The sequence below is a fragment of the Delphinus delphis genome, chromosome 16 (genome assembly GCF_949987515.2).
Source record: "Delphinus delphis chromosome 16, mDelDel1.2, whole genome shotgun sequence".
NCBI lineage: Eukaryota > Metazoa > Chordata > Mammalia > Artiodactyla > Delphinidae > Delphinus > Delphinus delphis.
Window position 1 is genome coordinate 81967366 of NC_082698.1, and position 27255 is coordinate 81994620.

Here is a 27255-nt window from a genome sequence, read left to right on the forward strand (position 1 = left end):
GAAGCCGCGCGGGGACCTGCAGCGCGCGCGTGCGCGGCATATCGGAACCCGGAAGCGGGCGCCGGGCCCCCGGAGTCCCGCGCGCTCTGCGCTGTGCCGCTACGACCGGCCGGGCCCCACGATGGCGCAGGAGCCAGCGCTAGACGCCACCGCTCCTCCCGGTTCTCAGGCCCTTCTGGACGTTCTGCTCCAGAACCTCTACGACTTTGGTGAGTACGGGCCTTCGGAGCCCATGTGGAGAGCGGACTTGAGCAGCCCGGAACTGGGCCGACCTCCGCGACTAAAGGTTCTTGAACGTCGAGCACCTCTCAGCTCGTCCGACCCGGTTCTGACAGTGGGCCCCCCACTCGCTTCTGTCGGAGATCACCCTCCCCCGCGACCGGAGTCTGTTGAGCGTTTTTTATGAATTAAACCTCCTAGCTCGTCCTTCGGTGGGGACCGGCTTGCGTGCCGGAAGCACCAAGGCTTTCAGACTTACCGGGGAGGTGTTCGCAGGACCTCGGGCTCTCGAAATAGCACCCCTTTCCCCTGAATCGCTTTCCTCCGGGAAGCCCCCTTTCCCCACGCACCCCCCAGACTCGCCTGACCCTCGGGCATTGGTGCCACCTTGTCATGTGGAGATCTCATCCTTCAGTGTGTCCCCTGCCAAGGACTTCGGGGGGCGGTTTCACAGGAAGCTCTTCATGACCTGTCATCCCTAAGTTGGCTGACTTATGTTCTCCTTCTTTTATCTTGACTGGGGAAGAGGAAGATAAAAGAGCTTATCGTTAAAGATTGGCAACTCCTGGCACTTGGGTAGGGAGACCGTTACACACACTCTGAAGAATTTGCCCCAGGGAAGGTGACATCCTTTGTTCCTGCACCAAAGATAATCGTTAGGCATTAGTGCCTTTAAAGGCCAAACGTATTTCTTAACTTTGTAGCGTGATGTTGCTGTTTTATTTTGGAGCCATTGCTCAAAATTCTAAGCTCATTACACAGTAAAAATAATAGCTAAAATCGTATTGAGAACTTACCATACACTCCATGCTTTGCAGGTATATACTCGTTTAATTTTCACAACAATCCTATGAAATAGATGTTGTCATTAATACCATTATTACAAGACAGATCCCATTATTGTAGAAACAAGCACTAAAGGTTAAAAAACTTGAAGTTCACCCAGTTAGTAATTTTCAGAGCTTGGGTTCCAAGCCCTACACTCTCTGGCTCCAACCCCTGCACTTGTTATCGACTTGAACTGTGGACAGGGCATCTCTGTGCCCTTGGGAATGTCGGAAGACAGAGAAGACTTAGCCTCTGACCTTGAGAAGTCCTAGAGGAAAGGACTATTCTGCAAAATCCTAAATATAGGTCGTGTTAACACAGCCTGGAAATTATGCTTGGAGCTCTGAAGGCATGGGCTGTATCTACTCATTTGTATATGCCTAATGCCAAAGGTTAGTCGACTCTTAATACATATATACTGAATAAAAGACTGAGAAAATAGACAAACATAAATAGCTAATGTTTGGAGAGCTCTGTAATAGTCATACTGTCGGTGAGTCGTTAGGCCTAGAGTTCTTGTCAGAACCTTCAGGTGACTGGTCAGAGTTTGAGCAGCTGAAACAAAGGGGAGGTGTGGAGATTTAGTTGAAAGTAAAGGCATTCGAATTAAGCCAGTTGTCTTAGGTTCATCTTAATTCATAACCGTGAAAGGAAATAGGAAAACCGCGGTCCCCACCTGTAACCCTAGAAAGTGTTAAAAAGAAACACTGGGGCTTCCCTGTTGGCGCAGTGGTTGAGAGTCCGCCTGCCGACGCAGGGGACACGGGTTTGTGCCCCGGTTTGGGACGATCCCACATGCCGCAGAGCGGCTGGGCCTGTGAGCCATGGCCGCTGAGCCTGTGCGTCCGGAGCCTGTGCTCCGCAACGGGAGAGGCCACAACAGTGAGAGGCCCGCGTACCGCAAAAAAAAAAAAAAAAGAAACACTGGCTGCAGTTGGCAGATGTACTAACATTTTTATTACAAAGTGTGAGCCAACAGGGATTACCAGTTTCTGGGGTATTGTGATGATGACACGTACAGTCAGGACCAAGGTGAGGACTAAAGTAATTGTGCTAGTAAGAGTCAAAGACGTAAATATAGTTCCCTGGGAAAAGCTGACTGTGCACTTTGGATTCTATAAATTGTGCAAATACGACCCTCTTGGAAGAAAAATAGTTTTTGTCTTTGTGTGTATTTCTGCATGTTTATAGCTGTGGCACCTGTACACGTGCATTCACGTGATTTGGTATTAGTGATAGCTGAAACACAAAATGTTTATTTTTCCTTTTGTGTTTGAACGAACAGGAGAGACGGAAGATGAAGCAGAGCAGAAAAAGATCAGAAAGAAAAGAGAGAAGAAAAGAGATATGGGGACCCCAGGGGCCTTGGTTGCAGAGCCAGATCTCCAACCTGGATCTCTTGTCAGAGGCCAGAGGAAGAGCGCTTCCAGCTTCTTCCAGGAACTCCAGGAAGAGCTGCAGGGTGTTCCCGCCGTGACCCCTGGTGGTCTCCCTTCAGGACCTGTAGTCTCTAGTTCTGCAGTAGCCCCCTCTCCCCTGAGGAACGACAGGGAACCAGTAGAAGTGGTGGAATTTCACAGCAGAAGTAGAAAAAGAAAACAGAAGCCCGATCAAGACGAGAACACAAAGGTAATGAGCTGGCCTTCGTGGTGAAAACCCTGATGCTGTCCTGCCACTGTTCTAGGCCCTGGGAACAAAAGGCAAAAACTGCTTTCTCTCAAGGAACTTGCATTCTGATGGAAAGCAGTGTGACTGCTGAGCAGCAATCTCAGGCTGAACTTGTAAGTCTGACTCAGAATTCAGTCTCTGAGAGAGGCATGGCTGCTTATCCAAACTTTCTTCACAAGTTTTTGTCCAATTCATTGCAAAAATCCAGACGTCACATATCTGTTGCTTTCCCCATGTCCTGTACACTTTTGTCTGTCATAAAAAGAAAGAGGATTGTCTTAGTTTCCTGGGGCTGCTGTACAGAAATGTATTCTTTCACAGTTCTGGAGGCCAGAAGTCCAAATCATGTTGTTGGCTGGGCCACGCTCCCTCTGCTGGGGGACGGTCCTTCCTTGCTTCTTCCAGCTTCTGGCGGCTGCAGAGCTCTGGGCTCTTCCTCTGTCTTCACATGGACTTCTTCCTGGTGTCTGAGTCTCAACTCTCCTGCCTTTCTCTTAGAAGGACACCCGTCATTGGATTTAGGGCCACCCTAAATCTAGGATGGATCTTATCGTGAGATCCTTAACTTAATTACACTCCAAAGATGCTTTTTCCAAATAAGGTCACATTTGCAGATTCCCGGGGATTAGTGCATGGACATTTCTTTTTGGAGACCACGATTCAACCCACTACAAAGACAGTTAGGCTTGCGTATTCTTGATGAACATGTGAACACGTGCTAGTGACTGGTGTTTACCACATCTTTTCTAGAATTTAGTTAGTACTTTATGTCAAGCTCACCAGCATCTTTTCCTCAAAGATTATTAATACATTCTGTAACCATATCTACCTTTATTTTAGGATTCTAGGTCAGCTTTCCAATTCTTACAGTATCCAAATACTGGGGCAATGGGAACTGTTACAGGCAGACCAAGAAATGGATTCCTTTGGCCCTTGCAGCCAGAGCCCCCAAGCCGGCCAGCCAGGGAGCTTCCAGAAAGATTGGTATTACCACAGAGTACCGCAGTGAGCCAGACATACTAGTATTTTCTCTGTGTGCCATGATGTGAAGAAGGTTGGAAAGCACTGTTGTGCAATACAGTTATGTGTTTGGAGAATTTAACCGACATAAAGCATCTAGGCACCCTCCCTTGTTTCCTCAAAGGTCTCGGTCTTCACTTTCTGCTTAGACTCAACTCGTGTTCATCTTTCTGGAATAGAGAGTTTTCTTTCTTATAGAAAGGACAAAAAAGTTGGCATTGAATGAGTCTGCATCTCCCTATCTCTTAATAATGGAACATGTGTAGCAGGCTGTTATTCTTCTTTCTGCTCCAAAGAATCCCTTTTCATTGTAGTTGGCTTTTCTCAGGAACCTCAACTCGTTTTACATTTTGGACTTCCTCAACTTGATGAAATTTTTAGCTTCCTTGGTGGTTCTCCCCTTTTCTTTCTTTCTTTTTTTTTTTTTTAATTGGAGTATGATTGCTTTACAATGTTGTGTTAGTTTCTGCTGCACAGCCAAGTGAATCAGCCATACGCATACACACATCCCCTGCCTCTTGGACCTCCTCCCCCCAGCCATCCCACCACACTAGGCCATCAGAGAGCACCGGTCTGAGCTCCCAGTGCCTTACAGCAGGTTCCCACTAGCTAGCTATTTTACACATGGTAGTGTATTTATTGTCAAACCTAATCTCTCGATTCGTCCTACCATCTCTTTCCCCCCATATGTCCACATGTCCGTTCTCTACGTCTCCCTTTCTATTCCTGCCCTGCAACTAGGCTCATCTGTACCATTTTTCTAGATTCCACATATATGCATTAATATACGGTATTTGTTTTTCTCTTTCTGACTTAACTTCACTCTGTATGACAGACACTAGGTCCATCCACATCTCTACAAATGACCCAATTTCATTTCTTTTATGGCTGAGTAATATTCCATTGTATACATGTACCACATCTTCTTTATCCATTCATCTCTTGATGGACACTTAGGTTGTTTCCATGTCCTGGCTGTTGTAAATAGTGCTGTAGTGAACATGGGGGTACATGTGTCTTTTTTTTTTTTTTTTTTGCGGTACGCGGGCCTCTCACTGTTGTGGCCTCTCCTGTTGCGGAGCACAGGCTCCGGACGTGCAGGCTCATCGGCCATGGCTCACGGGCCCAGCCGCTCCGTGGCATGTGGGATCTTCCCGGACCGGGGCACGAACCCTTGTCCCCCACATCGGCAGGCGGACTCCCAACCACCGCGCCACCAGGGAAGTCCCTACATGTGTCTTTTTGAGTTACGGTTTCTCAGTAGTGGGATCGCTAGGTCATATGCTAGTTCTATTTTTAGTTTCTTAAGGAACCTCCATACTGTTCTCCACAGTGGCTGTATCAATTTACATTCCCAACAGTGCAAGAGGGTTCCCTTTTCTCCACACCCTCTCCAGCATTTGTTGCTTGTATATTTTTTGATGATGGTCATTCTGACCAGTGTGAGGTGATACCTCATTGTAGTTTTGATTTGCATTTCTCTGATAATTAGGGATGTTGAGCATCTTTTCATGTGCCTCTTGACCATCTGTATGTCTTCTTTGCTGAAATGTCTATTTAGATCTTCCACCCATTTTTTGATTGGGTTCTTTGATATTGAGCTGCATGAGCTGTTTGTATATTTTGGAGATTAATCCTTTGTCTGTTGCTTGATTTGCAAATATTTTCTCCCATTCCGTGGGTTGTCTTTTCATCTCGTTTATGGTTTCCTTTGCTGTGCAAAAGCTTTTAAATTTAATTAGGTCCAATTTGCTTATTTTTGTTTTTATTTTCAGTGCTCTAGGAGGTGGGTCATAAAAGATCTTGCTGTGATTTATGTCAAAGAGTGTTTTTCCTATGTTTTCCTCTAAGAGTTTCATAATGTCCAGTCTTACATTTAGGTCTTTAATCCATTTTGAGTTTATTTTTGTGTATGGTGTTAGGGAGTGTTCTAATTTCATTCTTTTACATGTAGTTGTCCAGTTTTCCCAGCACCATTTATTGAAGAGGCTGTCTTGTCTCCATTGTATATCCCTTTGTCATAGATTAGGTGACCATAGGTGCGTGGGTTTATCTCTGGGCCTTCTGTCCTGTACCATTGATCTATATTTCTGTTTTTGTGCCAGTACCATATTGTCTTGATTACTGTAGCTTTGTAGTATAGTCTGAAATTGGGGAGCTTGATTTCTCCAGCTCTGTTTTTCTTTCTCAACATTGCTTTGGCTGTGCGGGGTCTTTTGTGTTGCCACACAAATTGTATAATTTTTGTTCTGATTCTGTGAAAAATGCCATTGGTAATTTGACAGGGATTGCATTGAACCTGTAGACTGCTTTGGGTAGTATAGTCATTTTCACAGTCTCAATTCTTCCAATCCAGGGGCATGGTATATCTCTCCATCTATTTGTGTCATCTTTGATTTCTTTCATCATTGTTTTATAGTTTTCTGAGTACAGGTCTTTTGCCTCCTTAGGTAAGTTTATTCTTAGATATTTCATTCTTTTTGTTGTGATGATAAATGGGATTGTTTCCTTAATTTCTCTTTCTCATATTTCGTTGTTAGTGTATAGGAATGCAAGAGATTTCTGTACGTTAATTTTGTATTCTGCTACCTTACGAGATTCATTGATTGTTCTAGTAGTTTTTTGGTGGCATCTTTAGGATTCTCTATGTATAGTATCATGTCATCTGCAAACAGTGACAGTTTTACTTCTTCTTTTCCAATTTGTATTCTTTTTATTTCTTTTTCTTCTCTGATTGCCATGGCTAGGATTTCCAATACCATCTTGAATAATAGGGGCGAGAGTGGACATCCTTGTCTTGTTCCTGATCTTAGAGGAAATGCTTTCAGTTTTTCACCATTGAGAATGATGTTTGCTGTGGGTTTGTCATATATGGCCTTTATTATGTTGAGGTAGGTTCCCTCTGTCCCCATTTTCTGGAGAGTTTTTTATCATAAATGGGTGTTGAATTTTTTCAAAAGCTTGTTTTGCATCTATGGAGATGATCATATGGTTTTTATTCTTCAGTTTGTTATATGCTGTATCACGTTGATTGATTTGTGTATATTGAAGAATCCTTCCAGCCCTGGGATAAATCCCACTTGATCATGGTGTATGATCCTTTTAATGTGTTGTTGGATTCTGTTTGCTAGTACTTTGTTGAGGATTCTTGAATCTATGTTCATCAGTGATATTGGTCTGTAATTTTCTTTTTTGTGACATCTTTGCCTGGTTTTGGTATCAGGGTGATGGTGGCCTTGTAGAACGAGTTTGGGAATGTTCCTCCCTCTGCAGTTTTTTGGAAGAGGTTGAGAAGCATAGGTGTTAACTCTTCTCTAAATGTTTGATAGAATTCACCTGTGAAACCATCTGGTCCTGACTTTTGTTTGTTGGAAGATTTTTAATTACAGTTTCAATTTCATTACCTGTTCATTGGTCTGTTTATATTTTCTGATTCTTCCTGGTTCAGTCTTGGAAAGTTGTACCTTCCAAGAATTTGTCCATTTCTTCCAGGTTGTCCATTTTATTGGCATAGAGTTGCTTGTAGTAGTCTCTTATGATCCTTTGTAGTTCTGCGGTGTCAGTTGTAATCTCTCCTTTCTCATTTCTAATTTTATTGATGTGAGTCCTCTCCCTTTTTTTTCTTGATGAGTCTGGCTAAAGGTTTATCAATTTTGTTTATCTTCTCAAAGAACCAACTTTTAGTTTCATAGATCTTTGCTATTGTTTTCTTCGTTTCTATTTCATTTATTTCTGCTCTGATCTTTATGATTTCTTTCCTTCTACTAACTTTGGGTTTTCTTTGTTCTTCTTTTTCTAGTTGCTTTAGATGTAAGGTTAGATTGTTTATTTGAGATTTTTCTTGTTTCCTGAGGTGAGCTTGAATTGCTATAAGCTTCCCTCTTAGAACTGCTTTTGCTGCCTCCCATAGATTTTGGATCGTCGTGTTCATTGTCATTTGTTTCTAGGTATTTTTTAATTTCTCCTTCGATTTCTTCTGTGATCTCTTGGTTATTTAGCAGCGCAATGTTTAGCTTCCATGTGTTTGTGTTTTTTACAGTTCTTTTTCCTGTAACTGATTTCTGATCTCGTAGAGTTCGTCGGAAAAGATGGTTGATATGATTTCAGTTTTCTTAAATTTTCCAAGGCTTGATTTATGACCCAAGGTGTGATCTATTCTGGAGAACGTTCGGTATGCACTTGAGAAGAAAGTGTATTCTTCCGCTTTTGGGTGGAATATCCTATTATAAGTATCAATTAAGTCTGTCTGGTCTCTTGTGTCATTTAAAGCTTGTGTTTCCTTATTTATTTTCTGTCTGGATGATCTGTCTATTGGTGTAAGTGGGGTGTTAAAGTCTCCCCACTATTACTTTGTTACGGTTGATTTCCCCTATTATGGCTGTTAGCATTTGCCTTATGTATTGAGGTGCTCCTATGTTCAGTGCATAAATATATATACTTGTTTTCTTCTTGCATTGATCCCTTGATCATTATGTAGTGTCCTTCCTTATCTCTTGTAACAGTCTTTATTTTAAAGTCTATTTTATCTGATATGAGTATTGCTACTCCAGCTTTCTTGTGATTTCCATTTGCATGGAATTTCTTTTTCCATCCCCTCACTTTCAGTCTGTATGTGTCCCTAAGTCTGAAGTGGGTTTCTTGTAGACAGCATATATGTGGGTCTTGTTTTTGTATCCGTTCAGCCAGTCTGTGTCTTTTGGTTGGAGCATTTAATCCATTTATATTGAAGGTGATTATCGATATGTATGTTCCTATTACCATTTTCTTAATTGATTTGGGTTTGTTTTTGTGGGTCTTTTTCTTCTCTTGTGTTTCCTGCTTAGAGAAGTCCCTTTAGCATTTGTTGTTAAGCCGGTTTGGTGTTGAATTCTCATAGCTTTTGCTCGTTTGTAAAGCTTTTGAGTTCTCTGTGAAATCTGAATGAGATCCTTGCTAGGTAGAGTAGTCTTGGTTGTAGGTTTTTCCCTTTCATCACTGTAAATATATCCTGCCACTCCCTTCTGGCCTGCAGAGTTTCTGCTGTGAAATCAGCTGATAACCTTATGGGGATTCCCTTGTATGTTATTTGTTGCTTTTCGTTGCTGCTGTAATATTTTTTCTTTGAATTTAATTTTTCTTTGTGTGCTTAATATGTGTGTTTCTCCTAGGGTTTATCCTGTATGCAACCCTCTGTGTTTCCTGGACTTGGGTGACTATTTTGTTTCCCATGTTAGGGAAGTTTTTGGCTATAATCTCTTCAGATATTTTCTCAGACCCTTTCTCTTCCTCTTCTTCTTCTGGGACCCCTGTAATTCGATTGCTGGTGCATTTAATGTTGTCCACAGGTCTCTGAGACTGTCCTCAGTTCTTTTCATTCTTTTTTCTTTCTTCTGCTCCCTGGCAGTTATTTCCACCATTTCATCTTCCAGGTCACTTATCTGTTCTTCTGCCTCAGTTATTCTGCTATTGATTCCTTCTAGAGTATTTTAAATTTCAGTTATTTTGCTGTTCATCACTGTTTGTTTGCTCTTTAGTTCTTCTGGGTCCTTGTTAAAAGTTTCTTGTATTTTCTCCATTCTGTTTCCGAGATTTTGGATCATCTTTACTATCATTACTCTGTATTCTTTTTCAGATAGGTAGCCTATTTCCTCTTCATTTATTTGGTCTTCGAGGTTCTTACCTTGCGCCTTCACCTGTAACATAGTTTTTGTTGTCTCATTTTTATTTGTGGGTGGGGCTGTGTTCCTGTCTTAATGGTTGTTTCGCCTGAGGCGTCCAGCCCTGGAGTTTGCAGGTAGTTGGGTAGAGCTGGGTCTCGGTGCCGAGATGAGGACCTCCTGTCTCCGGGAGGCTTCACTCCAATTAATATTCCCTGGGGTCTGAGGTTCTCTGTTAGTCCAGCGGTTTGGACTCGGCCCTCCCACCACAGGAACTCAGGCCTGACCCCCAGCCTGGGAACCAAGATCCTGCAAGCAGTGTGGCACGGCAAAAGAAAAGAAAAAAAAAGGAGTGGTACAATGACAAAGCATAAAAAAGAAAATAAAATTAGAAAGCTAAAAAATACATTAGGAAAAATAAAAATAGAATTGAAACAGCTACAACAAGGTAAAACAGAACCACAAGAGAAAAAAGAAAAAACAAAGAGGAAATGCAGAAAGGCCGGGAAGGGCCTTGGCTATGGGGGGGGCAGAGCTTAGGGGGGGAGGGGTGGTGGGAGGTGGACCTTAGGTGGGGGAGGGGTTTAGGGCGGGCCGGAGCCTCAGGCTTCGCACCTGAACTCTGCTGGGGGAGAGGCAGCGTGGCCCTAGGGGGCCTCCGGAGTGTGCAGTTCTGGGGTTTGGAGGTCGGGCCCTCGGTAACGGTGTGTGGGTGGCGCTTAGGCTCAGCATAGCTGGAGGGCGTCTTGGAGTGGGTGTAGAGGCGGGGCCCCGGGTGGGGGGCAGGGGCGGGGCTTGGGCTCTGTGCTGCCGAGGGAGGGCGGGGGATTAGGCCCTGGAGCCCAACAGGCTCCTTGGCGCCCGAGTGGGCAGGGAGAGCGCTGGCCGCGCTCCCTTCCGTTCCTCCGCTCCCCTGAGGGTCTCCCCTGTCAGTGCTGAACCCCTAACCGTGGGTGGGCTCCGTGGAGGCGAGGAGGGGAGAAGGTATGAGAACTCCTTCCCTCCTCCAGCTGCCCCTCAGGGGTGCCGGTCCTGGAGGTCCGGCCTTTACTTCTGCTCCCCCTTCCCCCCCAACTCCCTCAGGACCCGTGCGGCTGGAGGGGGCCTCGGTGGGCAGAGGATCAGGCCCGGGATCTCAGCTGGCTCCCCGGGGCCCAAGTGGGCAGAGGAAGCCTGGCCACGCTCCCTTTTGATCCTCTGCCCACCCAACCGTCCCTCCCCTTTCCCCTCCGGGCGTGGGATCCCTTCCCCTCCCCCAGCTGCCCCTCGAGTCCAGTCCCGCCTCCACTTCTCCTCCCCCTTCACTTCCCCGCATGCCCCACGTTCTGCCCGGTTGCTGGGAGTTCCTCCTGTCCCCTTAGGTGTCCTTGGTCCCCCACCGTTGCCTGGTAGGTGCCCTAGTTGTGCGGAGACACAAACCCCGCGTCCTCCTAGTACGCCATCTTGACCCTTTTCTCCTTTTTAAAGTTTATCTTCTGAAAATGTGAATGTGTCTGGCTAAGGAGACAGTATATGTGAACACAGTAAAAACACATACGCCCATAAAAAGACTTTAGAATGTTGACATTGCAACATATAAATAACTGCAAATTAATATAGAGCTAGTTGTTATGGCATATCCTGGGTATAGGGCATGTCAGGCAAAGGATAGACCATTGGAGTAATTAAGACACATAGTGCTCTGCTAAGAGTTTGTGCAACATGGGAACAGGTACATGTGGCCCCTGCTCTCTGAAGACTTACAAGTCACTGTAGGACAGTGCAGACATGGGGTCCGCAAAAATACGTGATCAAATAATGACAGCCTCCATCTTTGAAGTTTTCTTTTTATTTCTGTTTTCCTTTTATTTCTCCATTTATGTGGCTCCCCCCACTAGTCGAGTCTCCATGTGAGTTCCTGTTGCCCTCTGTTGTCTGAAGTATTCTCGAGAACACAAGAGGTGCTGGCAAGTAAATGACCTTCTTTTCCCAGAATTTAGGCTTGTGCAATAAACAATGATTAAACTACATAGTGTGTTGAAACAGATTTTCGTAGGTGTGATATGACGATTTATAATAAGAAATATTAAATATTTGTCCCTGTTTCTGGCACAGAGCTAAAACCCTTGGAATTTCTTAAGCGATGAGAACAGTAAAGGTGTCTTTTGTTGTGTTAGTGAAATGACTTGGAAAGCGTCCTTGAATGGGGACTGGTTGCCAGGAGAACCAACCTTGTGATTAGAGAACCTATGCCCTGACTTCTGGGGAGGGCAAAGGGGCTAGTTGCCAGTGGCCAACGATTTACTCAATTATGCCTATGTGATGAAACCTCTGAGACTCCAGAAGGACGGGGTTCGGTTTAGAGAGCTTCCAGGTTGGGAGAGTGGAACCTGGAGAGGGTGTGGAAGTTCCTCGCCCTTTCCACGAGCCTTGCCCTCTGCATCTCCTCCATCTGGTTGTCCCTGAGTTATGTCCTTTTAGAATAAGCTGGTGATCTAGGAGGTAAACGGGTTTCTTGAGTTCTATGATCCACTCTAGCAAATTAGTTGAACCCAAGGAGGGGGTCATGAGAACTTCCAGTCTGTAGGCGGTCTGTTAGAAGTACTACAGGTAACAACCTGGGCTTGCATTTGGCCTCTGAAGTGGGGACGGTATTGTAGGACTGAGCCCCTTCACCTGCGGAACCTGTGCCGTCTCTGGTAGGTAGTGTCAGAGTAGCACTGAACTGTAGGACACCTGACTGTGTGGGACCGTTGCTCCCATGTGTGGGAAACCCTTCCCCCTGCATCGGAGTTGTTGACCAGAACCCCTTTTAATGGAGTTATCTGGGAACTTGGTCACCATTTGTTTAATATTTTACCCATTCCAGATAGCTGACCTACAAGTGAACTTCCTGATCATGTCCCATTTGTAAAGCTCTATAGATGTAGTCTGCCCAGAAATCTTATTCATTCATTTATTCCACAAATAATTGGGTGCTTACTCCTTGCCAGGCCTAGGAGATCCCACAGTAAACAAGGTACAGCCCTCTTCTCTCATGGAGTGTATGGTTTACTGGTGGGTTGGGCAAACCCTGGATAAATTAATATCAATAATATACTTAAAAAGAGCTATAAACCCTCTGAAGGAAAGATACAGGGTCCTGAGAGTAACAGGCAGAACTTCCTTTAGAGCCAGTGGTCAGAGGTGTCCGAGGAGGTGACTTGAGGCTGATGCTCTGTTGCAGGGTGCTGGGGAAGGAGGGAGCAGAGTAATGCAGGGGAGGGAAGCTGCCTTGCAAATGCCCTGAGCTGTAGAGAGGCCTGCGGGGTTCCAGGAGCCAGAAGACAAGGGGGAGGGGGACGGAGGGGGGAAGGTGTGGGCTGTTGGAGAGACAGGCTGAGGCCAGCCCGCACCAGGCCTCGGAGACATGGGGCCTTTGGAGTTAGTTTAAAGCACATGGAAAGCCACCAAAGGATTTAAGCAAGGGCATGAAGTGATCTGATTTATATTTTAAAAAGATGGCTCTGGCCCCTGCGTGGTAAATGGATCATAGGTGAGCAGTAGCCAGAGGCATGAGGGGACCGAGTGAGGATTACTGCAGGGGTCCAGGTTCAAAATGGGGTGGCCTGGACTTGTGATTTGAGGATTGAGTGGATGAACTCACTCTTTAATGAGTGCAAGGCTGCCTATAAGGAAGAAAATTCCTGTGCTCTTAAGAAATGAAAGGGTCAAGTGTAGCTTAAAATGATCCAAGTATTGTCTGGCCTTCAGAGGTGTGTCTGATCAATGTGATTTTTCCACCCCTAACACTGGTCCATCTCATGAACCTTATGGCCTCCACAGAAAAGAGACAAGAAAGATATAGTAGAAATAATAGAACAGTGTACTGTAGGTCAGAAGGGACGCCTGGATCCTGTGGCCTGGACTGAGGTACGCATACACTGCTTCTGAACATGTAAGGAATTGCTGAGTAAAGATTTACCAGTATTTCCTGAGTGCTTACTGTGTACTAACCGTGATTATTTACATTCATTAACTCGTTCGGTATCTCATTAGGTCTTCACAGCGTGACCTGTCTTCATTTCACAGAAGAGGTTGACGCCTAGAGAGGTTGAGCTCTTTGCCTGCATTTAAGCAGGTACCCCACCATCCCATATCTGCAGTTCCAAAACCCCAGAGCTTTGGAAAGCACAAGCTAGGTTGTTTTTTTAAGTTTGGTGCAAATTTATTTGGCAGTAAAACCCGACCTGAACTGAAGTGAGGCTTAAGAGTTATTTCTGTTGGTTCCATGGGGCGTGAATATTCATGGGCATTGCTGCAGAAACGTGAATGCGCTTAATTACGGGTTGCTGTCTTGGACAGTATTCAGTATATTCACAGCATCACCATCTGAATTGTCTCAGGGTTCCAGATGAAGGATTGTGGATGTGAAATAAGTGCTAGAGCTCAGGTTCAGACCCCAGACTTTCTGGCTTAAAAGCTGTGTGCCCAGCTACTACACAAGCGAGAGGGAATGTAGGTTAGTTACGCTGTTTGTTTCTTGAGGAACACAAGTGTACTGCACCAGAAGCGTCACTAGACATAAAGACATTCTGTCAAGTTATTGCCCCAGGTTCTTGTTTTTTTTTTTAATGTTTATTTTATATTATTTATTTATTTATTTTTGGCCACGCCCCATGGCACATGGGATCTTAGTTCCCCGACCAGGGATCCAGCCTGCGCCCTCTGCGTTGGAAGCATGGAGTGTTAACCACTGGACTGTCAGGGAAGTCCCTGCCCCGGGTTCTTACTGCCCTCATAATCTCTGCCGTACCCCAGGGCTGCCCTGAAGTCCATCACCCTTTAGCTGTACCATGTCCCCTAGTGTTTAGTATATCGAGTGTCAGATAGGTATTAAGAAGAAAGTAATCTAATTGAAATAATTTACGCTCAAGAAGATATGAAAAAATTTCTCAATATTCCCAGAACTGCTGGCATAATTAAAAAGAGTGTTTATTTACCCAACTCTTCTCTAATTGGACAAAGTTTGGACAGGGTAACTAATAGAAGAAAAATCTTACCAGTGCAGGAGAAAATACTTTTGGTCAGCAAGTCAGCCCATGAGAAAGTTCACTGAGTCTGGTACTCAGTCTGAGTCTGCTTCTTATAGCTTGCTTTCTTCTTCACTACCTGACAGACAAGTTCTCACAATCTCCAAACGTTTCTCTCTCTCGTGTATGGGACAGTGAGGCTTTATCAGTCAAGATAGGTGAGACAGTGGTTCCGTAACAAGTAGTCCCTACATCTCAGTGGTTTAAAGGCAAAAGTTCATCTTGTTCTCATGTTACGTGTTCATCAGGATTGTCAGGGCAGATGGCTATGATCCATGCCATCCTGTTCTAGGGGCCCAGGGTGATAGGGGCTCCACCATTTGGTGGAGAAGGGGAGTTGATGAAGCCTTTTGTTTTTTAATTTATTTTTTATTTTTTGGCTGTGCTGGGTCTTTGTTGATGCGCGCGGGCTTTCTGTAGTTGTGGCGAGCGGGGGCTACTCTTTGTTGCGGTGCATGGGCTTCTCAGTGCAGTGGTTTCTCTTGTTGTGGAGCACGGGCTCTAGGGCATGTGGGCTTCAGTAGTTGTGGCTCACGGGCTCAGTAGTTGTGGCTCATGGGCTTAGTTGCTCCACAGCATGTGGGATCTTCCCAGACCAGGGCTCGAACCCGTGTCCCCTGCACTGGCAGGCGGATTCTTAACCACTGCACCACCAGGGAAGTCCCGATGAAGGCTCTTAGAGGTTTCATGTGGAAGGGGCATGCTTCCGTCTGCTCACACTTTGGCCAAAACAAGTCATGTAGCCGTGCCTAACTTCAGGTAGGCAGCAAAGCCCAGTTCTCCTGTGAGCCTAGAAGTGGAGGAGGACCCAGTATTACCTGTAGGCACTAGTGCCCCCTACCACAGTAAGGGTAGGGGAAAGAAGACAGGGGAGACCACTGATTATTTCTAAATGCAGGTGCTGCATTGTGAATACTGTACTAAAGTGGTTTCAAAGCTAAAAGTAGAAATTAAAGTTAAGGTAGTGGTGGGGATCATGCTAATAGACTCAGCATCACGATAATTATCCAAGAATTTTTTTCTGTAAAGAAGGATCTGTTGCCGAACCAGGTCCATTTGCCCGACGTGCAGCAAGCCAGACGCGTAGATGCTGAGGTTTACAGTTTATTCAGGAGGCAGCCAAGTGAGGAGATGGGAGAACAAGTCTGAGATCCGCCTCCCAACAGCGAGGGGGCTGGGGTCTTTATGGGATAAGCATGGTGGTCTTAGGAGTGGGGAAGGGTGATCGGAGGAAGGGGAAAAGGTGAGGTAATCGGTGTTCTGTGCAGGCGTATCTGGGTCACAGGCGTCTGTGTTCAGAATGGAGGTGCTCAGCGTGATCGGAGCTTTCTGGCCTCTGACCTCAAAAGGCCCTTCCTCGGACACCTGCGCAGGCCCATTTTAGGGCTGATGACCTGGCCATCCTTAGCCAGCTCGCCCTGGCAGGAGCTGACTCCAAATTCCTGCAAAACAACTAGGCTACGAGAAGCTGGGTAGGTATGCAGTTAAAGAGAGGGGAAAGGAAAGAACAAAATAACTAAAGCGAGCTTAACCAGTGAAGGCAGGTTACAAGCAGAAGGGTTTTAACAAGCCATTCCCCTGTCTATTGCTCTCCGCACAGACCCTGCTCCTCCGAGCCAGAGGCCAGGACTGCTTTTCTAGATGCTGCATGGCTGGGATGGCCTGAGGTTGAGTAGAGACCGCTGTCCTTGGCCAGATTTGACAATAGTTTCCTTGAGTCTCAAACTTCTGGTCAATTCTATGGATTGGTAACCACAGCCAGGGGATATATTGATGCAAAGAGTCACATATTTTGATGGCATTTCCAGTATCATTATTTTCTGTGGGGAATTATAAACCCAGTCTCCATCATTTCTAGAAATCTGATGTTCCTGAAAGAAAATTTCAACTCAAGAGAGTTTAAGAGAGTTAGCCATTATTCCAATGGCTGGATAGGAGGGAAGAAAAGAGGGAATTCTTTCTCCCTCCCTCCCTCCCTCCCTCCCTCCCTCCCTTCCCCTCCCAGCTTGTGGGATCTTAGTTCCCCGACCAGGGATTGAACCCCGGGCCATGGCAGAGAAAGCGCTAAGTCCTAACCACTGGACCGCGAGGGAATTCCTGAGAATTATTTAAATATGACCTTTTTACCCTCTAAAATTCTGCTGAGTTATCCTTTTCTAAACCCCCCACCATACAGAGTTTCCCACATTTGGTGTGTGAGATACAGACATTGGTCTCTCTCTTACTCTCTTTTCTTTGTTAGTTTCTCGTCAGTCTTTTCTTAAACTTTGAAACCGTAAATTTATTTTCTCCATTTGTCTTCCATTAGCTGTTAATTAGGCTTCTGTGCAACAAGCATGTATTATTGTTTGCTATTTAGGCATCTGGGCCAGTTCCAAGGCTTTTAAAAACATGAGTATGCTCTTGGTGTGATGGATGCTGTAAGGAACAGATGACCTTAATAAGAATGTTTTCTTTTCCTTTTCAGACCAAAACTAGTATCCTCGAGAAAGACGTGGATGTGCAAGAATTTAACTTAGAAAAGGTACGTGCTTTGAAATTCTTAATTTTTTCAGCTTTGTAACAAAAATGCATATGTTTACATGTTGTCCAATGGTTGGGGAAATGGCGAAGCACATCACACCACATTTACTTGATTCAACATTGTGCAGTCGTTTAAAACATGTCGGCTTTGTGACTACAGTGTCAAAGATACAATGGTAAGTAGGAAAAGCAAGGATGTGTGTGTTCTGTGGTTGTGACTAGGCTTTAAAAATGTGTGGGAGAGACTTCCCTGGTGGTCCAGTGGTTAAGACTCCACCCTCCCAATGCAGGGGGCCCGGGTTCGATCCCTGGTCGGGGAACTAGATCCCACATGCATTTCACAACCAAGAGTCCATGTGCTGCAATGAAGGTCCCACGTGCCGCAATGAAGGTCCCACGTGCCGCAACTAAGACCTGGCGCAGCCAAAATAATACATAAATAAATAAATAATAGTAATAAAAATTTAAAAATAATGTGTGAGAAAAAAGACAGGAAGTAATCCAGCTGCCGAGAATGGGTATTGGTGACGTTTTCTCTTCTACAATATGTTTTTAAAGAAAGAACATGGACCTGTGTTTGAAGCTGCTGTGATAAAGGGTTTCCACGTGTGAGTAGATGTATCTGGGAAGGTACTTTTAGTTGTTGCCTTTATGGGTAGCTTGTTTTAGGGCACATCCTAAAGTACAGCAGAGCTCTGCGGGTCACCCTCGTTTTGTCACTAATTTGTGTGGAGACAAGTCTTTGCTTCGACTGCCTGCATTCAGTGTGGGAGAACGGCGTGGGGAGGTTATGGACCTTCGTGAGAGACTCCACAAGGCTGCTTAAACCACACCGTGACAGCACTCTTGCGAGGTGTAGCCCCTGCAGGTCCTCCATAAAGTGCTGGGCACGTAGCCCATCGTGTCTGGCAGGCAGCACTCCTAGGGCTGTGTTTCCTCTGTGGAGTTTCTGGAAGGCACTTGGGCCTGACTGTGCTTTGTGTCTGCAGGCTCGTTTGGAAGTGCACCGGTTTGGGATCACAGGTTATGGAAAAGGAAAGGAGAGAGTCCTGGAGCAGGGACGCGCCATTATGCTGGGTGCTAAGGTGAGGGCTGCTTCTGCCTCCCACCCGCAGACGGGGTGCAGCAAAGGGGGGCGCCCCGGGCAGGGCGGGGGCAAAGGCCAAGTCAGAAATGATGCTTGGTGTCCTTTCTCATTTCAGCCTCCCAAAAATAGTTATGTGAATTACAAGGTTTTGCAGGAGCAAATCAAAGAAAAAAAGTCTGCAAAGGAAAAAGTAAAGAGAACGGTAGGTGTGATAGCCTTTTCTTAAACTAGAACAGAAAGGTGGTTGCAATTTGCTGGACCCCGCTGCTTGGAAAGCAGTCTAGACAGCAACAAATCTAGAGTTAGATGACTGTTCTTACCCTCTCTTCAAGTCAGCTACATTTTGTGATACCAGCCACATAATCTGACTTATTTACCTGAAAGGTTTGCTTTGAAATAGCAAACTCCTGTTCAGGTACTGGGAGCTACTTTGACCTTTTCCCTATATGCAGTCTTTTTTTTTTTTTTTTTTGCCTTTTACGTTGTATAGAACACACGGGCTTCTGAAAAACCACAAGGGGAATAGATGTTACGCTCCCTCCCTTTCGCCTAAAATGGAAGATTTGACATTTCTCCTGTCTGTTTTCTCTGAATGGCCTTTCACAGTCTTGAAAGGGTTTTAGGATGAAACTTTGTATAATTAACATGCCTACTTGAAAAAAATATTAAAAATAAATGATATCTCTGTGGCTTTTGGTCACAAACCTCTTGCCTTTTTTTTGAATCTCCATTACTGATACATATGTTTTCTTTAATTGTGAAATCAGGCCCAGGACACAGATATTTTCAAGAAAAAGAAGAGGAAAGGACAGGAAGACAGGTGAGTGATACCATCAGGTACTCGGGTGGAATGATTTGGATAAATCCATTGGTTAGTTCTGAACATGATACCTTGAATTGATGTGGTGTTTCTAGCCTGACACAGTGGTGCACTGTCTCTCCTGATCCTAAGTCAGCCCTTGAGGGGGGAGACAGGATTCAGTAAATTGTCCAAGATCAGACAACTCCCTCAGGATTGAACTAGGAACCTTCTCCAGTCTCCCATTTTCAAAGACCAGACATGTGCCGTGACTAGTGGAAAAGCTGAGGCTGACGTTTCCAGCAAGACCTCTGTCCCCTCCTAAGAGAGCCTGTGCTGCCTGCACTTGCATGACCACATGAGGCAGAGCACCGTGGTTTGAGTAATGGGGCGTTGATTTTGGGCCTTTCTGCTTGCTTCTTAGCTTTTGTTCAAGTACCTTTTTCTCTCTCCTCAAATTACTGTTTCAAAATCCACTTTTGTCTTGAGCTTTTTCTTGGACCCCTAGCGAGCTTGCACATGCTGGAAGGTGGTCATCTCTTCTGGTTGTGTGGTCTGTCAAGGGCCCACTGTGCGCCGGCACATAGGTGTCTAGGTGTTGGGCGTACAGCCATGATCACACTGAGAGTCCCCGCCCTGGAGGAGCTTATATTTTAGGGAGAGAAACACAGCAAAACATCTAAACAGATAAGTAAGGGCATGTCAGGTCCTGGCAGGTTTTGTGAGGAGGTTGAAATAGTGCATCGTGAGAGAACGTCACTGAGGGTGGGCTGGTGTGTCATTCTAAGGAGGCCGCATCTGAGTCGAGAACTGAGTGGGGAAGATCCGGAAAGATCTGGTAGCTGAATATTCAACGTGGAAGAAACCAGTGCAAAGGCCCTAGGGCAGGAGGCAGTTGGCATGTTCAGGGACGCAGGAAGCTAGTGGTGCTGCAGTGGGGTGGGGGCCTTGCATGGGAGGGGCCAGGAGGTTGCAGGGCCAGACCTCGGTGGCCTGGTTGGTGGTGCTGAAATCCTTTTGTATAAGCTTAACTATAGTACCTTCCTCTCACTTTAAATGTAGGAAATCCAAAAAGAAGAAATCGGCTCCCAGTATTTTGTCAAGTGGACGGATTGGACAGGTTGGAAAATTCAAAAATGGGACACTGATTCTGAGCCAAGTTGATATCAAAAAAATAAATTCTTCCAGAGTGGCTAAATGAAGTACTTTATAAAATAAAGAGAGAAATGGGAAAGTGCCAGTGTACTGAAACTGGACCCCTACACGACTTCCAGATTATTCTTATTTATTTCATATTTCATAGACTGCTCTTTTATTTTAGGGAACAGAATCAAATTGAAATAATAAAATTTCTATCTGCTGAAGTGTCTGATTTTTTTTTTTTTTTTTTTTGGTGATAACCATGTTGGGCCACAACTGTAATGTGAATCTGAAGTAAAACTGAAACCGTGTAACTCAGACTGGGACTTGAACCCACAGGCTTCCAGCTGAGGTCACACACCTGGTCTCAGGACTTCATGAAGCTCAGGGTCTTGGTGTCTCATCGCAGAAAGAATTCAGCGAGAGACAAAGTGATAGATAGGTAAGAAGTGGATTTATTTAGAGAGACACACACTCCACCCACAGAGCATTGGCCATCTCAGAAGGCGAGAGTGGCACCAGGGTCTGGGGTTGTCCGTTTTTATAGGGGTGGGTCATTTCATAGGCTAATGAGTGGTAGGAGTATTCCAGCTGTTTGGGGGAAGGGGCGGGGATTTCCAGGAACTGGGCCGCCGCCCTCTTTTTGACCCTTGTGGTCGCTCTTGGAACTGTCATGGCGCCTGTGGGTGTGTCATTTAGCTTGCTGATGTGTTACAGTGAGCGTATACTGAGGCTCAAGGTCTAGTGGAAGTCGACTCGTCCGCCATCTTGGACCCATTTGGTTCTAATCAGTTTATGTCGTGTCCTCGGGCTATGTCATTCTTTTAAAGGTTGTGCCCTGCCCCGTTCCCTCCTGTTTCAAAACTATTGAGAAGAATGTTTTAATATTCTCCATCAAGGTTCACTCGAGTTTCACTTTCACTGGTGTTTTGTGCATTTGCTTGTAGATATTTCATAATTTTACGGACTTGTAGATGCTAATAATTAGCTTAAAATTGCTTTTTAATTTTCTAAAAATGATTTAATGTTACTATATCATCAAAGAACTAAGAATGTGATCATATGTCAGTTGTTTTTTGGGAAAAGCATTTTCGATTTTCAGCCAAAGTGTATAAACTCTATTTTGTAAGAACTCGTATAAATAAAATACAACTTTTGTGGTAAAAATGACCATGACTATTAAATAACACAACAGATGAGTTAAGCAAATGTTATCTCCTTCTAAGTCATCACCTGGGGTAATCATACATATATTTTAAAATAATATTGCCCTTGTTGAAAGTGTCTGGAACTTCTCAAATCTTGTGGAACTTTAAAAAAAAAAGGGTCTTCAATTTTTTTTGTTTTCAGTGCCAAAAATTGAGATCCAAGCCTAACAAATAATAAAGTTTTGGTGAAAACAGAGGGGTACTTTTCACTGCTGGCTGACTTTCTCAAGCGACTCATACATTGACTCTGAAGGCATTGCCATTGTTCAAAACATGCTTTGAATTGAAGCAAGATTGGAAATGTTTTATTAAGTGAAACACTGTCACTGTTTTATTTTTCAGGTTCACTTTGAAAGGCAGTGTTCGTTAGGGTGTATATTCTGGCAGTTTTTAAGAGGGACTTTTTTAAAAAAAAATTTATATTTACTTTTGGCTGTGTCGGGTCTTTGTTTCTGTGCGAGGGCTTTCTCTAGTTGCGGCAAGCAGGGGGCCACTCTTCATCGTGGTACGTGGGCCTCTCACTATCGCGGCCTCTCTTGTTGCGGAGCACAGGCTCCAGACGTGCAGGCTCAGCGGTCATGGCTCACGGGCCTAGTTGCTCCGCGGCATGTGGGATCTTCCCGGACCGGGGCTCGAACCCGTGTCCCCTGCATCGGCAGGCGGATTCTTAACCACTGCGCCACCAGGGAAGCCCAAGAGGGACTTTTTAAGAAGGTGTAGAAGATCCTAAATATGGCAGAAGCCCTAGGAAAAATCTCAGGAGCTGGAAATAACCTAGTGGAGTGGGCACCGGCCCAGTGTAACGCCCTCTCTTTATCTGCAGGGAGCCGGGATACCTCACCTCACCGCCCATGAGCTTCAGTGGCTCAGATAACTGAGCACTTGGCCGGACTCAGGACCAGAGCCCCAGGCTAGTCAATTCTGGAAAAGCACGCAAATTCCTAGTACAAATTGCTTTCCTTGTTTTTGTTTCACCTCTTAAATATTTACAGAGCAGTTTTGTGACCACGGGGCGCTCTGGAACCACTCAGAGGTCTAGAGGCTACGAGCAACCTGCACGGTAAGGACTGATGATCACGCATAAGACTGTGCTTTTATCTCCCTGTTGGTGAGGCTCCTTCCAGCAAGGTTAGCAGCAGAGAGAAGTGACAGTGGAAAACGGTTCTCCGTGGAAGACAAGGGTCGTCTGGCAGCAGCCACAGAGGGAGGAGCCCTGGCCTGGGTGCGCTGGGTAAGAGCTTCCTCGCGCACGGTCTCTTCCATACTCACCGCCCTCCCCCCGTCGCAGAGCGTCTCCCCGGTCGTGGGCACATCGCGTGGATCGGTCCTGGTGCCACACGACACTCCCGCCTGCCCTTGCTCCCGGTGACCCGCTTAGGGAACTCAAGGTTCCCGTCCCCAAAACTCTTGGCCTTGTGGACCTAGCGCCCCTACTTTGCAAAGAGGGAAGCAGAGAGCACAGCTGTGTCCCACTGAACCGAGGCTGTTGCCTGCACGAGAAGACACCACCCCACAGGGGTGATTGAGCCTGACCAGCAAGAGCCGGTGGGGCTGCCGGCACCCAGGGGCCAGGGAGGGGTCTGTCTGCGCCCAGGTGGTCACCCATGTGTCTCTCGTACTCCCTGTCCCCAGTGTGGGTGGCAAACACACAAGTGCCGGAACCCTGGACTGCGAAGGGTCCAGGGGCCCGCAGGAGATGAGGGTCTGAATCAGGTGCTGGGTGACGGCGGAGGGAGTCTAGGGTAAGGAGGAAAGGGCGCTAATGGTGAGTGTCTGGGCAGCGCCAGGCCCAGCGAGCCTTCCTCGGCCCAGCTCCCCTCTCTGGGACTCTGGAAGAGCTTCTCCCCAAACCTCAGGGAGGCACAGATGTGTGGCACAGGGGGGTGGACCGGTGGGCCCTGCGATGTCCCTCGCAGATCCCCCATCAGGAATAAGGACTTGGTCCCTCTGCTGCTGAGAGTGCGGTGAGCGCTCTTCGGGGACCGCCCGCCCCCTTCCCGTGCTGGCCACAGGCAGTGATGATCGACCTGAGGGTATTATTTTTTCTTATTTTTAAATATTTATTTTTTATTTATTTGGCTGCACGGGGTCTTAGTTGTGGCATGCAGACTCCTAGTTACGGCATGCATGTGGGATCTAGTTCCCCGACCAGGGATTGAACCGGGCTCCCCTGCATTGGGAGCGCAGAGTCCTAGCCACTGGGCCACCAGGGAAGTCCTGATGTGAGGGGCTTGTCATCCCAGCTCTGAACGACTCCAGTTGTGTGAGGCCCTCGCTGAGTCTCCCTTGGCCTGATTCTGCTTCCTTCTCTTTGTGTTGATGCCAAGAGCTCTCTCTAAGGGGCGTCCTGCCCTCCGCTCTCAGAGTCTGCAACTGCCCCCGACCCTGCTGAACCACTTGGTGGTCTGACAGGTGACTGAGGGCTGAGGCCAGGTCCTGGGCTGGGGGGGCACTGAGCTCTCTCTCAGGGGCGTCCTGCCCTCCGCTCTCAGAGTCTGCGACTGCCCCCGACCCTGCTGAAGCACTCGGTGGTCTGGCAGGTGGCTGAGGGCTGAGGCCAGGTCCTGGGCTGGGGGGGGGCACTGGAGATGGCTGCTCCTGGGGAGCATAATTCGAGGGAAGTGAAGGCGGCACAGAGTTTGCAGTCAGACACCAGGCTCGGTCTGGGTGAAGGGGCCGGTCAGTCTCCTTCATGCTCCCAGGTCACTTAGGACGTTTCCCCCAAGTCTTACCTTCCACTGGAACCCATGATCGATTTTTCATATGTGAATTTATCTTTAACCATATGTTAACTGTTATCAATTTCCAGCCTTATTACCTCTTGCAAAAATGACTTCCATGGACTGTTTGAGATGGTACCTTATAGAAGAGAGTCAAATGTGATCCCTTCACGATTTCCCGGGCGCACGCCGCAGAAGCACATTGACCTTGGGGTCCCTCCACCCCGCCCCACAGTCTCTGCCCCATCCAGCTGGCACTTAGGCCGCTTTGGAGAGAGGCAGACCTTGCCGCTGAGCAGTAATCACAGACCATACCTTGTCTTTCAGCTGTTGGCAGTGTCAAAAGAATTTATTTCAAATCTGCTTACGACTGCGGTAAAACTCAGGTTTTCCAAAAGGCAATACACGAAGTTCAGCCAACCCCCAAGGACCAGAGACACAGTGTCTGCAGTTCAAAAATACAAACGCTTGGAATACCAATACAAAAATTAGAAAAAAGTTGCCTACCTCCCCCCACGTCCCCCCTCCGTGCTTCCAGTGGAACGTGAACACCGACGGGACCAAGAGCTGCCGCCAAATGCCGACAGCTCCCAACAGAAAGCGGGCCCGGTGGGGGAGGGGGGGGAGGGAGAGAGCGGGGCAAACACAGACAGGAAGACGCAGGTTCTGTCGACAGCCGAAACAAGGACACAACGCTTTCTGTTACTCTTAAAATTCCTTTGCCAACGTTAGACACACATCTCTCATGCTTGATACAACAGCTTAGTGTGAAAGCAGCAATTCTACATCATGCATTTCACGTTTTCTGCCTTGCTCACTCTGCACTTCCAGTTGGTGCTGAGCAACCCCGGGGTCTGGGCCGTCGAGCCACCGGGTGAGGAGTCGGAAAGGCCCTCCCCAGGCTGCAGCCTCCCCCAGGAAGCATCCGCCACGCTCCTGTGTCCACAGCCACAAGCAGTCACTTTTCCACACCTGAAGCCTGTCTTGGACTCTCCTCAGAGGCTTCCTGAGGGCCTGGCCTGGGGACCAGCGCCCACCTTGCTGGCCCGAGAGTCCCCTGGGTCTCCCGGGACCCGGGCAGGCAGCCCCCGCCCTGTGGGAGCCGTGCCCTTTGAGAGAAGGCGATGCCTCCCGCGGCGTAGAGATTTGCCTGGACTCTCAGCTCCCACCTCCTGACTCAAGTCGGCATGGTTCATCGCGAAAGCCAGGAGCCCCCCCTTGCCAGGTAGTACAAGTGAGTCCCAGCCTGTGATGACAGCAGCCCCTCTGCCTAACCCGCCTTCCACACTTAGACGCTGGTTTTCAAAGCCGCTCCCTCTGCTGAGATCTTTGGAAACAGAGGAGACACATCATCGGCTGGGAGACCCCTTAGATACCAGAACTAAGATAACCAAGGAGGCAGGAAGGCGGTCACTCTCCTTCCATGTTTCAAGGGGGTTTCTGCCTGCAGACGCCTTTGGGAACACTGACGCGTAGCCTGCTGACGGCTCTTCTGCTCTGACGGTGGGAACAGCTGCTGTGTTGCCCTCTTTGCTCACGTGAAGCCGGTTTTGCCCCCTCGCGGCCAGGCGGCTGTGTAGTCAGCACGTGCTCCTGGTCGCAAGAGGCTTGGATGGAAGACACTGGTCAGAGAAAGCTTGGGAAAGTCGCCGCACGTCCTCTGAATGTGAGCTGTTAGCCTGGACCTCCACAGATGAAATGCGCCACTTTCTTCTCTAAGGAGCGTTATCCTGTGTTCCTCACAGCACACCAGACGAGGTAGGTTAGTGTGGCCGCTCCCACGTTCAGGCGGGGAGACTGAGGCACGGAAACACTGAAGAGATTTGGCCGCACCGGTACCAGGTTCAAGGAGAGGCGTTTCTGGGGGCTGAGCCTGGTCTCCTGCCCCAAACCTACTCTTCACTGTCTTACAGTCCATTTAAAGTTAGAGCCGTGGATCAAGGAACGTGACCAATGAATAGCTCCTGGCTCACTTGCAAAAGAAAAGCCGAGATTTCCCAGGATCCGCAGAGGCCTTGAATAGCTTTTTGATGATACCTGATTAGATTTCTTTGACCAGCTGAAGGCCACACCCCTCCGAAGAAGTTCCTGTTGCTTCCAGTCAAAAGTGGAAGACAAAAAGTGGGCAGGCAAAAACACGGGTAAGGAGTTTTGCTTTCTAGGAATGGGGGTGGGTTGGGGACATTTGGGGAGTACAGAGTGAGACCTGACGGATTGGCTTCTGTGAGAGGCTCCCCTCCTTTTACCGACCTGCCCCATCTGGCAGGACACTGCAGACCTGGGAAAGCCTGCTCGTGGGTGTCAAGATGAAGCCCGCAGCCTCGCAGTACAGGCTTTCCGGGGACCACAGCGTGGACGCCTCACGCATCACTGTACGTATGGACACGTGACAGACTGCCAGCATAACCCGGTGGTTCTCAGCCAGGGAGTCTGCAGACACTTTTACCTGTCACAACTAATTTGGGGCGCTACTGGCATCTAGTGAGTCAGGGACGCTTCTCAACGTCCTGTAGTGCACAGGGCAGGATCCCACAACAGAGGAATATCCCTCCCGCTCTCGCCCACCTTGCCGAATGTCAGTAGTGCTGAGGCTGAGAACTCCTGGCATCGCCCAGGGTCTCGTGATAGTGTTTTTCAGCATTCACAGGCTGAGTGCCCTGGGGCTGTATCCACCCTCCGGACCTCACAGCCAGCAGGCGCCCTGGGGCCAGCAGGCGCCCTGGGGCCAGCAGCAGCTTCCTGTACAACCCGCCTTCTCAGGGGACCAAGCCTTTCAGTTGCAACTAGAATTAAGGCTTAAAAGCAAATATCCCTGGAAGAAGTACACATAGATCCTGCATCCTGGTCCTTTCCTGAGAGTGCTCTGGTAGGCAGAGGGCAGGGGCACCAGAGACGGGGCAGTCCTGGGCGCTAAGAGCAAGGAGGATGGGCCTGTCCCCATGGCTCTCTGAACCCCTGTTCTGCCCAGGCTTGCGCTGTACGCATGACCCTCCCCAGTGTCGGTGGGCCACAGGGCGCCTGAGGTTGCTGTCGAAACTACAGATACGTACGTATAGGGCTGAAGACTCAGCCTATAACTATCTACAGTTTTATAGTTTTTAGGTGAGTCCCTTTGTGGGTCAGGATGACTGATGCCCACTTTAATTGGAATCGTTATTTTCCCAAACAGGACAGAGGGGGAAGCCGGGCTGTGTGTAATGTCTTACCTTGCTTTGAATTAGGAGCTAGGATGCTATGCAGTGAAATGCTACTGGACAATTTTTAAAGAGATTAATTCTAAAAGGAAAGGCGTACACTTGGACCACACTGGCTCACTAGCAAAGAACGAACTGCAGAACTACGTTGCTTGGGGGGGG

The 27255-nt window shown here is 47.2% G+C and overlaps 1 protein-coding gene across 1 annotated transcript; it reads left to right on the top strand.

The window, feature by feature from the left end:
* Positions 1-75: 75 nt before the first annotated feature.
* FSAF1 (40S small subunit processome assembly factor 1) lies at positions 76-21361 on the top strand. Its single transcript, XM_060035072.1, has 7 exons — positions 76-209; positions 2333-2676; positions 16890-16946; positions 17935-18030; positions 18148-18234; positions 18800-18852; positions 19894-21361. The coding sequence occupies exons 1-7, from the start codon at positions 122-124 to the stop codon at positions 20030-20032; spliced, it is 864 nt and encodes a 287-aa protein (XP_059891055.1). The 5' UTR covers positions 76-121; the 3' UTR covers positions 20033-21361.
* Positions 21362-27255: the final 5894 nt, after the last annotated feature.